Source organism: Phaseolus vulgaris, chromosome 11, assembly GCF_051622355.1.
Source record: "Phaseolus vulgaris cultivar YP4 chromosome 11, ASM5162235v1, whole genome shotgun sequence".
In the NCBI taxonomy this organism is placed as follows: Eukaryota; Viridiplantae; Streptophyta; class Magnoliopsida; order Fabales; family Fabaceae; genus Phaseolus; species Phaseolus vulgaris.
Genome location: NC_143508.1, coordinates 3,414,351 through 3,427,636, shown reverse-complemented (window position 1 = coordinate 3,427,636; position 13,286 = coordinate 3,414,351). Strand labels below are relative to the sequence as shown.

The 13,286-nt window shown below is 35.0% G+C and overlaps 8 protein-coding genes across 8 annotated transcripts; 5 read left to right on the top strand and 3 right to left on the bottom strand.

Moving 5' to 3' along the window:
- Nucleotides 1–557: 557 nt before the first annotated feature.
- On the bottom strand, nt 558–1,090 carry LOC150022982 (auxin-induced protein 15A-like). The gene has a single exon (XM_090297479.1). It carries the CDS (start codon nt 997–999, stop codon nt 721–723), a length of 279 nt encoding a protein of 92 aa, XP_090153605.1. The 5' UTR covers nt 1,000–1,090; the 3' UTR covers nt 558–720.
- Nucleotides 1,091–1,375: 285 nt separating this feature from the next.
- LOC150022981 (auxin-induced protein 15A-like) lies at nt 1,376–2,181 on the top strand. The gene has a single exon (XM_090297579.1). It carries the CDS (start codon nt 1,777–1,779, stop codon nt 2,053–2,055), a length of 279 nt encoding a protein of 92 aa, XP_090153705.1. The 5' UTR covers nt 1,376–1,776; the 3' UTR covers nt 2,056–2,181.
- A 1,178-nt stretch (nt 2,182–3,359) lies between these two features.
- Nucleotides 3,360–3,924, bottom strand: LOC150022980 (auxin-induced protein 6B-like). Its single transcript, XM_090297578.1, has one exon. It carries the CDS (start codon nt 3,784–3,786, stop codon nt 3,508–3,510), a length of 279 nt encoding a protein of 92 aa, XP_090153704.1. The 5' UTR covers nt 3,787–3,924; the 3' UTR covers nt 3,360–3,507.
- Nucleotides 3,925–4,424: 500 nt separating this feature from the next.
- On the top strand, nt 4,425–4,964 carry LOC137829983 (auxin-induced protein 15A). Its single transcript, XM_068637042.2, has one exon. It carries the CDS (start codon nt 4,564–4,566, stop codon nt 4,840–4,842), a length of 279 nt encoding a protein of 92 aa, XP_068493143.1. The 5' UTR covers nt 4,425–4,563; the 3' UTR covers nt 4,843–4,964.
- Nucleotides 4,965–7,491: 2,527 nt separating this feature from the next.
- Nucleotides 7,492–8,042, bottom strand: LOC150022979 (auxin-induced protein X10A-like). The gene has a single exon (XM_090297477.1). It carries the CDS (start codon nt 7,924–7,926, stop codon nt 7,648–7,650), a length of 279 nt encoding a protein of 92 aa, XP_090153603.1. The 5' UTR covers nt 7,927–8,042; the 3' UTR covers nt 7,492–7,647.
- A 557-nt stretch (nt 8,043–8,599) lies between these two features.
- On the top strand, nt 8,600–9,169 carry LOC150022978 (auxin-induced protein 6B-like). The gene has a single exon (XM_090297476.1). The coding sequence runs from the start codon at nt 8,761–8,763 to the stop codon at nt 9,037–9,039; it is 279 nt and encodes a 92-aa protein (XP_090153602.1). The 5' UTR covers nt 8,600–8,760; the 3' UTR covers nt 9,040–9,169.
- Nucleotides 9,170–10,477: 1,308 nt separating this feature from the next.
- Nucleotides 10,478–11,011, top strand: LOC150022977 (auxin-induced protein 10A5-like). The gene has a single exon (XM_090297478.1). The coding sequence runs from the start codon at nt 10,582–10,584 to the stop codon at nt 10,852–10,854; it is 273 nt and encodes a 90-aa protein (XP_090153604.1). The 5' UTR covers nt 10,478–10,581; the 3' UTR covers nt 10,855–11,011.
- A 1,610-nt stretch (nt 11,012–12,621) lies between these two features.
- On the top strand, nt 12,622–13,209 carry LOC150022976 (auxin-induced protein 15A-like). Its single transcript, XM_090297508.1, has one exon. The coding sequence runs from the start codon at nt 12,769–12,771 to the stop codon at nt 13,027–13,029; it is 261 nt and encodes an 86-aa protein (XP_090153634.1). The 5' UTR covers nt 12,622–12,768; the 3' UTR covers nt 13,030–13,209.
- The last annotated feature ends 77 nt before the right edge of the window (nt 13,210–13,286 follow it).

The following is a 13,286-nucleotide window of genomic DNA, read 5'->3' as shown; positions in this document are numbered from 1 at the left end:
ATAAATGGGTCTGGAAGGATGGAGGTAACACAGATTATTCAGTTAACTCTGTGAATGGTTTTTTAAAGGGTTCGGTAGAGGGGGATTCCTCGAGTTTGTATAACAACTTTTTGGAAGATTTAGGCTTTGCCTTCAGCTCACACATTTATGAGTGTCTGGTGGAGGTTTGTGCTCTTTGGATAGCACCTGTGTTTCGGAGAGTTGTGTAGCAGACTACATTGGCAACAAAATGCATGGATTTTAATATATTTTCAATTATGTGTCAATCTATGATTAAATAATCTTTAAAAAACACTATCAATGTATTTCAATCAAACTTATCTTATATTCTGGTCCTAAAACCAACTATAATATGTTGAATAGCCCATGTGAAGAAGGGGCTGCTGCTTGAAACAGAGGTGATCAAATTTCGTTAATCATAACTAAATCAGGCATCGTCATATGGGTGAATAGTTGTCATGTATGGTGCTGCTACACGATGATTCTGAACGGAACATTTCAGCTTATTAGCATTGGATTATATATATATATATATATATATATAAGAGAGGAGAAAATGAGAAAACTGTAAGTGTTCCCAAACTTCTATTTCAAATGAAATTTCTTTTACAAAGTGAGATATCAAAGAGGAGAGAAAGAATATTTTCAAGGTAGGACACTACAATACAAAATTGTGTCAAGTATATAGTCTACATCTAAGTCAGTTCCATCTTCATGCACTTAACATCTATTGAAGCGAGAAGTGATATCTAAGAACACATCTTCTCCACAAGGAATTGTGAGACCACCCAGTGGATGATCATACCCAAATTCTTCCTCAGCTTTACTCAACAAATTTTGAAATGAAGGTTGGTTCACGTAAGATACAGGGATCATGAACCGCTTCATTTTATCTCCGACATAGACTGCAATGTAACCCTTTGGCACGTCCACAGCTTTTGAAAATGCTTGGATTGAAGGAAGGGAGGCCTTTCTGATACCAGGTAAACGAAAACCCATGTTTTATATGTTGCTGATACTTGGGAAGAGAAAGTAGAGAAAAGAGAGTTGTAAGGAAGAAGCTAGTTTTTGAAGTTAAAATGCTTTAGGATGTGAATGATTTTTGTTGCCCTAAATGCTTGCAGCCGTGAATATATATAGATGAAAAAGGCTGTAGGAAATCGTCGGCTACTTGAATGATTGAGGGTGGAAGGGTTATGAGATAAGAATCATGGGACCGATAGAGCATATGGTGTTGTCTTGGAAGTGTTTCTTTGGGAGTAATGGGTGATGTTACAGTCGATAGTACACTATCCCAAGTCAATCCACTTGAAATAGATTAGACGTATGATTTCAAGTCTCATGTATATAATGGTCTATCATCTCTCGCTGTCCATTGGCTTATAATTTCATCTATCCAGCTGTTCTTCAACATTAGGTGATGTGAAGAAAACATGTCCAAAGCATGTTTGACATAATATGTAATACCAATTAATGCATGAAGAGACTTAGGCCTTCACTTAGCCACGTCTCATTTGGTGCATGTGGAGGCTTAATGTTGCCTGTTGTTGAACAAGGTGGGGTTACACACCTGTACTCTTCTTTATGTTTCATAGAAGTACTGAAGACAACACCACGCGATATCTCATCTGAATGCCGTCCTTCTTTTAACAGCTATATATACACTATCCTATACCTTCAAAAACAACACAAGCCTTTGGAATCCTCAACCATCAAATTTGGGTTCACTATCTGTATATTTGAGATTGTTCTTCTTCCTTCAAACAAGCTCAAAAAATGGGTTTCCGTTTACCAGCCATCCGACGGGCATCATTGACAGCAAGACAAGCAACTTCAAAATCTGAAGACATACCAAAGGGCTATTTTGCCGTGTATGTTGGAGAGAAACAAAATCGGTTTGTGATTCCCATCTCATACTTGAGCCAACCTTCGTTCCAGGACTTACTGAGTCAGGCTGAGGAAGAGTTTGGATATGATCATCCCATGGGTGGCCTCACAATTCCTTGCAGCGAAGATGTCTTCCAACATACAATTTCTTGCTTCAAGAGACAATAGATCTCACTTTAGAAGACTGACATAGATTGTTAGAGACATTTTGTACAATAGACATCTTCTTGAACTTGTAACTATTATTACCAAATTTTGAGTATTGGTGATGAATTCAAATTCTAATTTTCTATCTATTTATCCATTTCAAGTTTTACTTCTCCGAACAATTAGAATGGTTGCAACACTAAAAGAACTCGATTATTCTGGTAAATTTCATTATAAAACGAAGTAGTGCTTCACAATGAAGACAAGGCAGAGAGGGGGCAGAGATATTAGTATTTTGCTAGGGCCGAGGAGAAGCATCAATTTCTTTAGAACGTGTTTGAAAGGTTTATAAGTATTTTATACACATTTAAAATCAAAACTGATGGTCCCGTTCATGAGATTTTGCACCTGCCAAGACAGTTATAATGGACTTGAAAAAATAAGTTTTGCTGTTTTTCAATTTGATGGATAATATCCCTTGTTATAGAAATTTCATATGCATTTGATTGAAGGTTTTGTTTATTTATATATAGATTCTGAGCATAATTTCCATTTTATAAGAGGATGAGATTATCTATTTTGGTTGTTTTAATTGTTAAACAAACATTACAGAAGAAAGAAAACAGGGAGAAATTACTTCATCTCATCCATCACCATGTGGTTCCACCCCCTTAAATTTTCATTGGGGCAAAACCTCACTTTTTATTCCATTTTCATTTCACAATTATACCCAACAAAAAAGCAGGGCAATTGCTTGTCCTTGCATCATTTTGAGATCCCAAATTTCAAACTAGGGCAACAATCCCCATTCCAGGATTAAGATGCTTAATTTCTATTTTCATCCAAAAAAAAGATTGTAATATCTTAAAATAGTTCAAGGTTTGAAGAATAATTAATGGAGAACTTGTCACTACCAGGTTATGCCGTAAAACCAACTAACATAAATCATGCCAAGAATGTGTTGCTGCTTGACTCACATATATGAAGATGTTACAGGACAAAGAATTAACTACATCAGAAGAATTGCTTATCGTAAAGAATTGGGTCCTCCCTCATACGTAATAGGTTATACGTAATAGGTTGACAAATACTAATTATTTCAATGACTTTTTCTCTTTGTTTCTCCATTGGATCTGTCATTTTGTTTGAAACTTATCTTCTTTTCCTTTCTCCTAATATAGTTTTTTTTTATTGAACTTAGTTATAAATTTAGAGATAATAGCTGAATTTAAATCTGGTACATTAAGAATTATTTGGTTAGCGACAACTAGCTAATTTCTTATTCGAGAAATATGCAGACCAGAATGATAGATGAAGAAAATATGTGAGAAAACTCTTCATGTAGGAAATTTCTCATAAAATTTGTATACTGTCTCAAGAAAGATAATAAAAATGGACAGAATCTTTTCCAAGGTAAGAAACTATGTTACAAAAATTGTGTCTATACATTTACACTAGTCTCATCTTCATGGATTAGCACCTCATCAAGCGAGAAGTGATATCCAAGAACACATCTTCTCCACAAGGAATTGTGAGACCACCCATTGGGTGATCATATCCAAATTCTTCCACCACTTGACTCAACAAGTCTTGAAATAAAGGTTGGTTCAAGAATGATACAGGGATTACAAACCGCTTCAGTCTCTCTCCTACATAGACGGCAAGGTAGCCCTTTGCCACATCCAAGCCCTTCGAAGATGTTTGGTTTGTAGCAAATGATGTCTTTCTCATACCAGGTAAACGAAACCCCATTGTTGTATGTGTTGAGACTTCGGAAAAAAAGTTATGAAAAATGATTCTGTAAGATGCAAGTTTATGAACTTCAAAAGCTTTGGGAAGTGAATGATTTTGTTGTGCTAAAGGTTTGTGGAGTTGAAGATATATATAGAGATGAAAGAATTGTGTGTAATTGTTGTCCACATAAATAATTGAGGGAAAGAGCAATAAGATATGATTCACGGGACCAACAGTGAGACAGTGGCATATGGTGTTGCCTTGTAGGACTTTCTCAAGGATGAATGTGACACGTTATAGTGGATAGTACGGGTCCCACTTTCAGAAGGGAATCAACTTCAAATAAAACTGATATCTGATCTAAACTTCTAAAACATAATGGTCTAAGATCTCTTGCTATCCGTAGATCTCTTTCCATCTATAGTGTACTTCAACATTAGGCTGCATTATCAACCTGAAGAGAACATGTCCCAAACATGTTTACTTATGAAATACCAATTAATGCATGAATAAACGTTTAATATCACTTAGGCACGTCTCATTTGTTTGATAAGGTGGTGGGGTTACCCATGTCTACACAACTTTATCCTTAATAGAGGCATTGAAGACAGAACCACATGGTATCTCATGTGTATGCCATCCATCTTTTAACAGTTTTTTCCTTCAAATTCAGTTTCTAGGGAGTCTTTAAAACTATATATACATTATCTTTATAGCATTCTCAAGTATCAATTTTTTGCTCCATTCTTTCCAAATCTCATATTGTTCTTCTTTCTTCTCATAAAAAGCACAAAAATGGGTTTCCGTTTACTTGCTATTCGACCGGCATCATCCACAGCTAGGCAAGCAGCTTCAAATTCTGTAGAAGTCCCGAAGGGATATCTTGCAGTGTATGTTGGAGAGAAACAGAAGCGGTTTGTGATTCCAATTTCTTATTTGAACCAACCTTCCTTCCAAGATTTATTGAGTCAAGCCGAGGAAGAGTTTGGATATGATCATCCCATGGGTGGCCTCACAATTCCTTGCAATGAAGATGTCTTCCAACATACAACTTCTTGCTTGAAGGGGCAATAAATCTTACACTTTTGGAGACTGACATAGATTTGTAGAGGCATTTTGTACAATAGGCAAATTCTCTAACATGTAACTTTTATCAGCCAGTTTTGAGTAATGACAACAAAATCAGTTGCAAAGTACTTCTGTGAATCAATTACAAAGTTAACTTCTCCCTGAAATTAGAACTGTGAACAGAATTATTTGCCTGAAAAAAAAAGTTCATTGTTCTTTTTAATCCACGGCATGTCGACACTCATCTGCTTCACATTCTGGGCAGTCCTATAATAGTATTTTGCCACAGCCAAGAGAAACATCAATTTATTTGGGACAGAACTTGAAAGATTTTAAGTTCTATACTCCCAAAATTAAAATTCATGGTCTCAATCATACACAACATACGCTGTCTGTGAATAGGTAATGGTGGACTTCTCCATGCCTTGGGTAGTAATGAAATTTATCAGAATTGAGTTATATCATTCACTGTGTCACACGTGAATTGCATCTATGCTGATTCTCCCCATCTATGAGCTCCACCATTACTTGATCTCACTATTCAACAATGTTACAATCTCCAATTAAATTATATTTGGCATTGTACTTTCCGTATTTCATCACAGCTCACGAGTGGTTGAAGTTGTTATGACAAAGAATTGCATTGGTTTTAACTTGAGACTTTGTCGTCTACAGCCATTAATTGATTTGAAATAGAAACTCTTACATACCAAACAGCTAATGTACATATACAACTATCAATATTTGAAGTCGTTTCTTTTAGCTGTCATACAGCTATTGTTACCATCATCATACTTTATTTTGATTAATCCATAGTATCTTTCTGGATTACCGATCACTTTATCACATGTTTCTTCTTTTTGTTGATTGACATGTGCTAGTTGTCGTTTTGCTGTCAAATTAATATGATTCTGGCGAATCCAATATTAAAATCAGTAGATCAGTGTTTAGAATCTATATGCAAGCAATAAAAGTTAGCAATAACAATAATAATAAAAAAAGGGGTTTAGATAGTTGTGTAGAAAAATATAAAAAAGATTAAAATAACAAATAAAAAGCCGTTGATCCCAAGTTCTTCCACCATTGAATTCTTCACAGGTTCTCTAAAGGTTAATCTTTTCTTAATCCTCCAACAGAGTTAAACCAGATTGAACATGCGTCAATATAATTCAACTGAAACAACTCACCAGTAAAACATGCGTCTACTGGTTTAATCAATACCCACTTTGTTCCATGCATATACTCCATGGGAATGCTTACCTCCTCTTGAAATTAATTAAAACAATGCTAAGAAACCAAAGTTTAAGATAAGGAAGACTCTCAATCATGCGTTTAAGTACAACCTCTCACAAAAACCAATTTTCCAAGAGATTAGACTATTAAAACAACTGCTATAGAGAATTAAAAATCGAAACTTTTATTAAACAAAACCTCAGAACTCAATGGGGAATTACAAAAGAATCAACCAAAAAGGTTTAGCCTTCCATGCGGAGGCAAAACAAAATAGTTACAAAGAAGAAAGTAAACTAAGAAAACCCTATGAAGCTCTCTCATTTTCTCCTTGATGTTTGTGTCCTTTTTATGGCTTTTCTGCTCCAAAGATCTTGGGAAAATATTGTGGTTTATATTATGTTAACCGTTTCCAACTTTCCAACTTTCGAGAATTATTGTATTTTGCAGAAGATTTGCTTCCAATTCTGTTTGATACATTGTAGATTTTATTTTCTCTTCCTCCTCCTCAGAATTTGTGTTTATTGTTTTGGTTCAAGAAGCAACTTGGACTTTTGCATATTTGGCCCATTAGATGCTTCCTCCGGATAATTTACTCTAAAAACACAAAATTAACAAAAATAATAGTTAAGGCCCAAATAAACCCAATTATAAGAATATTAATTAAAACAATCGATTTATTTAATATTATAGTCCAATAATCTATGATTAAGGCTATTGTGTGTCAAAAAATATATGTTCATCAACATAGCAACCGAAACTCTGGACCTTCAGAAATACTTTGGACAAGGATGCTAATCTGTATCATGCAATAGTTAAAATATATATATATATATATATATATATATATATATTAAATTGTTAACAATGAAGGAGATTATCAGAGTAAAGCAAAATAAATTTTGGTTGAGTACTTATGAGACAAAATTGGAAAAGAGAAGGTATTGTATATTATCTAAAAGAGAATGTTTCACAATCACAACAAATTCACTCTATATAAAATGAACCTCAAGAGTTGCTTTTGTAGACCTACTGAAAGTGTTCACATCTACTCAACAGATATTAAACTATGCATTCAAGACCAAGAAATGGAAACCCGTTCAGAAGTTATATTTAAATATAAATAATATCCAGAGTAGCAAGGGTTTACAATTTCCAAGGGCAACAGAGGAGCTTCAATTTATTTGGGAAGGGTCTGAAAATATTTTTAACTCTTATATATCATACTTGTAAAATTAAAATTCAGGGTCCCGGTCGTACACAAGATTCCACCAAATTGCCAAGGTGGTCACAGTGGATTTAATATGGTGGTCCATTGTTCCCATTTTAGTTTCAATAGATAGCATCCATGGCTGAAGAGATTTCATATTCATTTGATAAATTGCTTAGTTTATCTATATAAACACTTTGTAAGAAAACCACAACTTCTCACATAGGAAACTTCTCATTTAAATTAACATTTTTTTACACTTGCCAGAGTATGATAACAAAATTGAGGAGAATATTTTCAAGGTAAGAAACTATGCTACAAAAAATCGGTGAAGTTTAGTCTACATCTATGTCGACTTCATCTTCAAGGGGCTAACACCTATTCAAGCTTGAAATAGTATCTAGGAACACGTCTTCTCTACAAGGAATTGTGAGCCCACCCATTGGATGATCATAACCAAATTCTTTCTCAGCTTGACTCAACAAATCTTGAAATGAAGGTTGGTTCAAGTACGATACGGGGATCATGAACCGCTTCCTCTTCTCTCCAATATACACTGCAAGGTAGCCCTTTGGCACATCTGCAACTTTTGAAGAAACTTGGTTTGCTGCAAATGATGTTTTTCTGATACCAGGTAAACGAAAACCCATTGTTGTGTGTGCTGCTGAGACTTGGGAATAGAATGTTGAGAATAAATCTCGTAAAAAGATACAAGATGGTGAACTTCAAATGCTCTCTGATATGAATGATTTTTTGTCGTTCTAAATGCTTACGGTCTTGAATATATATAGATGAAAGAATTTGTGAGAAATTGTTGTCCTTGTGTATTATTGAAGGTGGAGGTCTATGAGATAAGAATTAGGGAACCAACAAGGAGACATGGCATATTGCGTTGCCTTGGAGGACTTAATGCAACATGTTATAGTTGATCAAAGGGGTCCCACGTTCTGAAGCAAATCCACTTAAAATAAAACAGACGTGTGATATCAAACATATGTCTATGATCTATCACAATCCTTACCCTTATAACTCATCAGCCAGAAATTACTTACTTCAACATTAGGCTGCATTATCAACCTTAAGAAAACATCTCCAAAGCATACTTACGAAATTATGGAATACCAATTGATTTGTTAATAAACGTTTGGTTTCACTTAGGCACGTCTCATTTGGTTAGAAGTGGGAGGTGGAGGTTTTATGTTTGCCACTGTTTGATAAGGTGTGGTGGGGTTACACACTCTACACAACTTTATCCTTGACAGAGACATTAAAGACAGCACCACATGATATCTCATGGGTATGTTCTCCATCCTTTAACAGTCCTTTTCTGTGATTTTAGTTTCTAGGGAATCTTTAGAACTATATATACTATATCATTTCCCTTCACAAACAACACAAGCCATTGGCATCCTCAAGTTTCAACATTTGGGTTTCATTCACAGTAAATTTGGTATTGATCTTCTTCATTCAAACAGGAAGAAAAAATGGGTTTCCGTTTACCAGGTATTCGACGGCCATCAGTCACAGCTATGCAGGCAACCTCAAAACCTGTAGAAGTCCCAAAGGGCTATCTTGCTGTGTATGTTGGAGTGAAACAGACACGGTTTGTGATTCCTATATCATATTTGAACCAACCTTCATTTCAAGACTTATTGAGTCAAGCAGAGGAAGAGTTTGGATATGATCATCCCATGGGCGGCCTCACAATTCCTTGCAGTGAAGATGTCTTCCAACATATAGCTTCTCGCTTGAATAGACAATAACTCTCATACTGTAGGACACTGACAGATTAGTAGAAACATTTTGTACAAGAGGCATCTTCTCAAATTGTAAAGATTGCCCCATTTTTTGTTGTGACAATGAATTCAATTACAGAGTACTCTTGTTTATCAATTACAATGTCCAGTTCTTTCTGCAATTCAATTAGCACTTGATTTTTAGCATGAATTCCACACCAAAACCACCCACGTGCCTCGCAGTCTTAGCAGAGCTAATAGAATTTTGCTTCAGCCAAAGAGAAAAGCATCAGTTTATTTAGGACTGGATATAAAGATTTTTAATTTTTATGCCCTCATGTAAAGTTAAAATTAATTGCCCCCATCGTAAACAAGATTTCACCACTACCAAACTACCAAGCAAAACAGATAATAGTGGACCTAGTATATAGGTTTTTTCAACCTAATTGTTACCATCTATTTCTATGGATATATAACTTCTGTAGTTAACCAAATTTCATATTCGTTAGACTTGTGGTTTAGTTTACATACACCTGTAGCTAGCTTCTCTTATTCCTTCACTGAAAGATTTAGCCATAAATCAAGCACTATAATTACCAAAATTTGATCAGTGCAGCATTTATCAGATTTCAGAGCTTATATGTTGTGCAGCTGAAGGCAAATTGCAGTTGCTTTGTAAATTTACTCATCATAGCAAGCTCAGAGGCTAAAGTGAAAAATATTAAAATAAAAAGGAAATTTAAGAACAAATCAGTGCTTTAAAGAACCCAGGAATGGAATATTTGTTAGCCTAATAAGGGATTATACCTTGTTATGCTCAATAGGTTTCCAATGTTCTCATATTTTAAGACCTCAGAAAAGTTCACAAACTTGAGTTTGGATTTATCAACTGCATTTTTATCTGGTTAGACTTCAGAGAATTAAGTAAATCAACAAACTTATATATTATATTTTTATGACACTGGGCTATTTATAACTAACTACCCTTACTTCCACACAACTCTGTCATGTAACTATCTATTGAGCAACATAACAAGGTGGATGACTCATTTGTACGGCCATAAGCCAGGTACTCAAGGTACTTGTAGCATTTTCCAGAGTAAAATCATCAAAAGCAGTACATCTCTTGTCTTCAAATAATGTTATTTAATAACTCAAATAGATTTTAGGGTTTATAGTGTATCAATATCTGCCAGTTGGCTTATAGAAACCATGAACACAATCTTTAATATGTCTAGAACATGTCTGATGGTAACCTATCCAAGGACTTTAGCATAGGCAGAATTTATTAGATCTCAAGTAAAATCTGATGGTAGACTATCCAAGACATATCACGTCAACCTTAATGAGCCCTGTCTCTTACTTGGCCCTATCAAATAGTACATTCACCTCCAAATTCAGGAGAGAAAGGCTTGAGTTATCTATCTATATATGCTTGTGTATCTGTCATTGTGCATACAAGCTTCACAAGTCATTCTTACACTGAATCGGAAGAACTCAAATTTAGTGCAAACTTTAACTAGTCCTCTGAGATCACATTGTAGTTCTTTGGGTGTAGAAGCAAAAACAATGGGTTTTCGCTTACTTGGAAGACGGACATCATTTACAAGCCAAGCAGCTAGAAAGGTTGTTGAAGTCCCAAAAGGCTATCTTGCAGTTTATGTTGGAGAAAAAATGAAGAGGTTCATGATTCCCATATCATTCTTGAACCAGCCTTTATTTCAAGAATTGTTAAAACAAGCTGAAGATGAGTTCGGCTATGATCATCCTATGGGAGGTCTCACAATTCCCTGCAAGGAAGATGTGTTCTTAGATATAGCTTCTCGCTTGAATGTGCTATAGCCCATATTGCTCTTTAGAGGAGAGTAACATATAGAGTGCTTGGTTGAGACAAACATTGTAGAGCAGGCATTTCTTTTTTTCATTTTTTGTATTATCCTAGATGTTGTAAAATAATTCATGACACTTACATGAAAACATACTAAAGATTTATTCTGAATTTGTACTGTTCTTACTTTTTGTATACATGAATGAATTAAAATACCATACAGCACAAACTTGACGACCATCTAGCATCTGCCTCCCTTAACTGGTCTATAGGAAATATAAATTAGTTTGCTAAACCTGATTTTGGCTGTTTTGAATGTAATATTGCAGTTCTGTCGATAACCTTGGACATGGATCCCAAAATGTTGACCCCAGTTCTAGACACAAAAGAAAAGAAGACTGCAAATAAAGTGATTAATTTTACAGAGTTTGCTGCAATCTCTGAACTCCATCACAAATTAGAGTCATCTACCAAGCCTCTATAGAAAAATAATATTGTACATTTTTATTTTTTTCATGATGTATATTTAATGTAACATTCATGTATTTCCTTTTATCTTTTTAAAATGATACTAGATCGTTATGTTCTTTCCTCGGCATGCATGCTTCATTTTTATTCACTTATTCCTTTTGTGATCCTTGTAGAATTAAGCAAAACGATACAAGAAATAACACATTTTAAAAAATAAAAACCTGACATCTGTTACTGGATTACTTTCAAACGAATAAACGTATGTTACTGGATTAGTAAAATATGTCGTTCAACAGTGTCACATAAGCAATGTAATTATGGTGATTCGCAATCTATGAGCTGTATAAGTACATGTCAAATCTAAATTAAGCTAAGTGTCTGTCTTCTGTCATGACCCATTGTGCCAAAACATTTATTCCAACTGGCAATTTGACATAACACCTATAGAGATTTCCATTTTCATTTTCATTGAAAGATGATAGAATTTGAAAAGAAAGAGTTGATTGGTTTAAGATTCAGTGAAAGCCAAGACAAATGGCTTAATAGAAGTTGGCGACAGAATGTAGAAATGTCATAATTTCTTAGCTTTAGGCTTCACCCTTTTATCAAAAGTCTTTGTAATCTCGTGTTTTCAGTTTTACTTTTAAACTGAACTAAACATGGAATAAAAAATCCATCTTAAGAAGGCATGTGGCAGTATGTAATGTTAGGGGTAAAAGTAAAAGTTAATAATAATGATTTTCTAACCCTGAAGGTTACTGGAAGTTGCTGGAGTGAAACTGAAGGTATATTCCATTATTCCAATACTTTATCCAAATACACTACAATGTCATAAAAGGAATATACCAATGCAACAAACAATGTCTCAGTCTCTAATTAAATTGTATGTTGCTTTGTACTTGTTCCGTAGTAAACTGTGAGGTCCTGATGGAGAGTTAAATCTCAAGTACCTTCCGTGCGGTTGGCAAGGACTTGTCATGCAAGCTGTTATCATGATGAATGGCATTGTACAAGTGCAACCACTGAGTATAAGTTTCCAATAGCCTGCACAGATATTTGTCAACAATGAAACATACGTGTGAGGAAGAGAAGAGGAGTAATGTCTGGTACATGTCTTCAACAACAAGAAACAGGGCATTAAATGGTTTGAACAATAATTAGGTTCTTTGCTGTACAATTCTCTTTCAACTTCAAGCAACTTTATTGACCACTCTTCTAAAAAAATCTTCTTTTTTGACAAAGACGTGCAAGACAAAACCACATGGTTCATGATCCCTTGTTTCTCACCAAACCCAAATACCCTTTAAACCATTCAATTTGAGAAGCAAGGTGATCCACACAAACGCCATATATATACCCATCATTCCACTCTCAAATATGTCATAAAGCATCGAACTTGAAACACTTGATTAGCATATTAGTCTTGGAGATCATTCTATAACAATCCAGTAGAAAACATGGGTTTTGGTTTGCTTGGTGCTAGAAGAACTAGACAAGCAGTTTCAAAGGGTGCCGAAGTCCCAAAAGGATATCTTGCAGTGTATGTCGGAGAGAAGAAGAAGAGGTTCGTAATTCCGATCGGATGCTTGAACCAACCCTCATTCCAAGACTTGCTAAGCAAAGCAGAAGAAGAATATGGGTATCATCATCCAATGGGTGGCCTTACAATTCCTTGCAGAGAAGATGTCTTCTTAAATATCATGTCGGTTCTCACTTGAAGACTTCTCAGACACCGACACACATGATGTATTTAGTTCAAACAAACAATTTTGTAGAGATTCTATTTTTTTCCCTTTGCTTTCATGCAAAAGTGGAAGATGTGTTTAGGAACAAAATTATTATTTCCATTGATTATGTTGAGGAATTGAAACATATGCACACTCGCTGTGTTTAAAGCATTTATTTGTCGTTGCATACTCTGTTACCATTAGCTTGCACTTTCTGGGTTTCATATTCATCCACCAAGCTCAGTTTA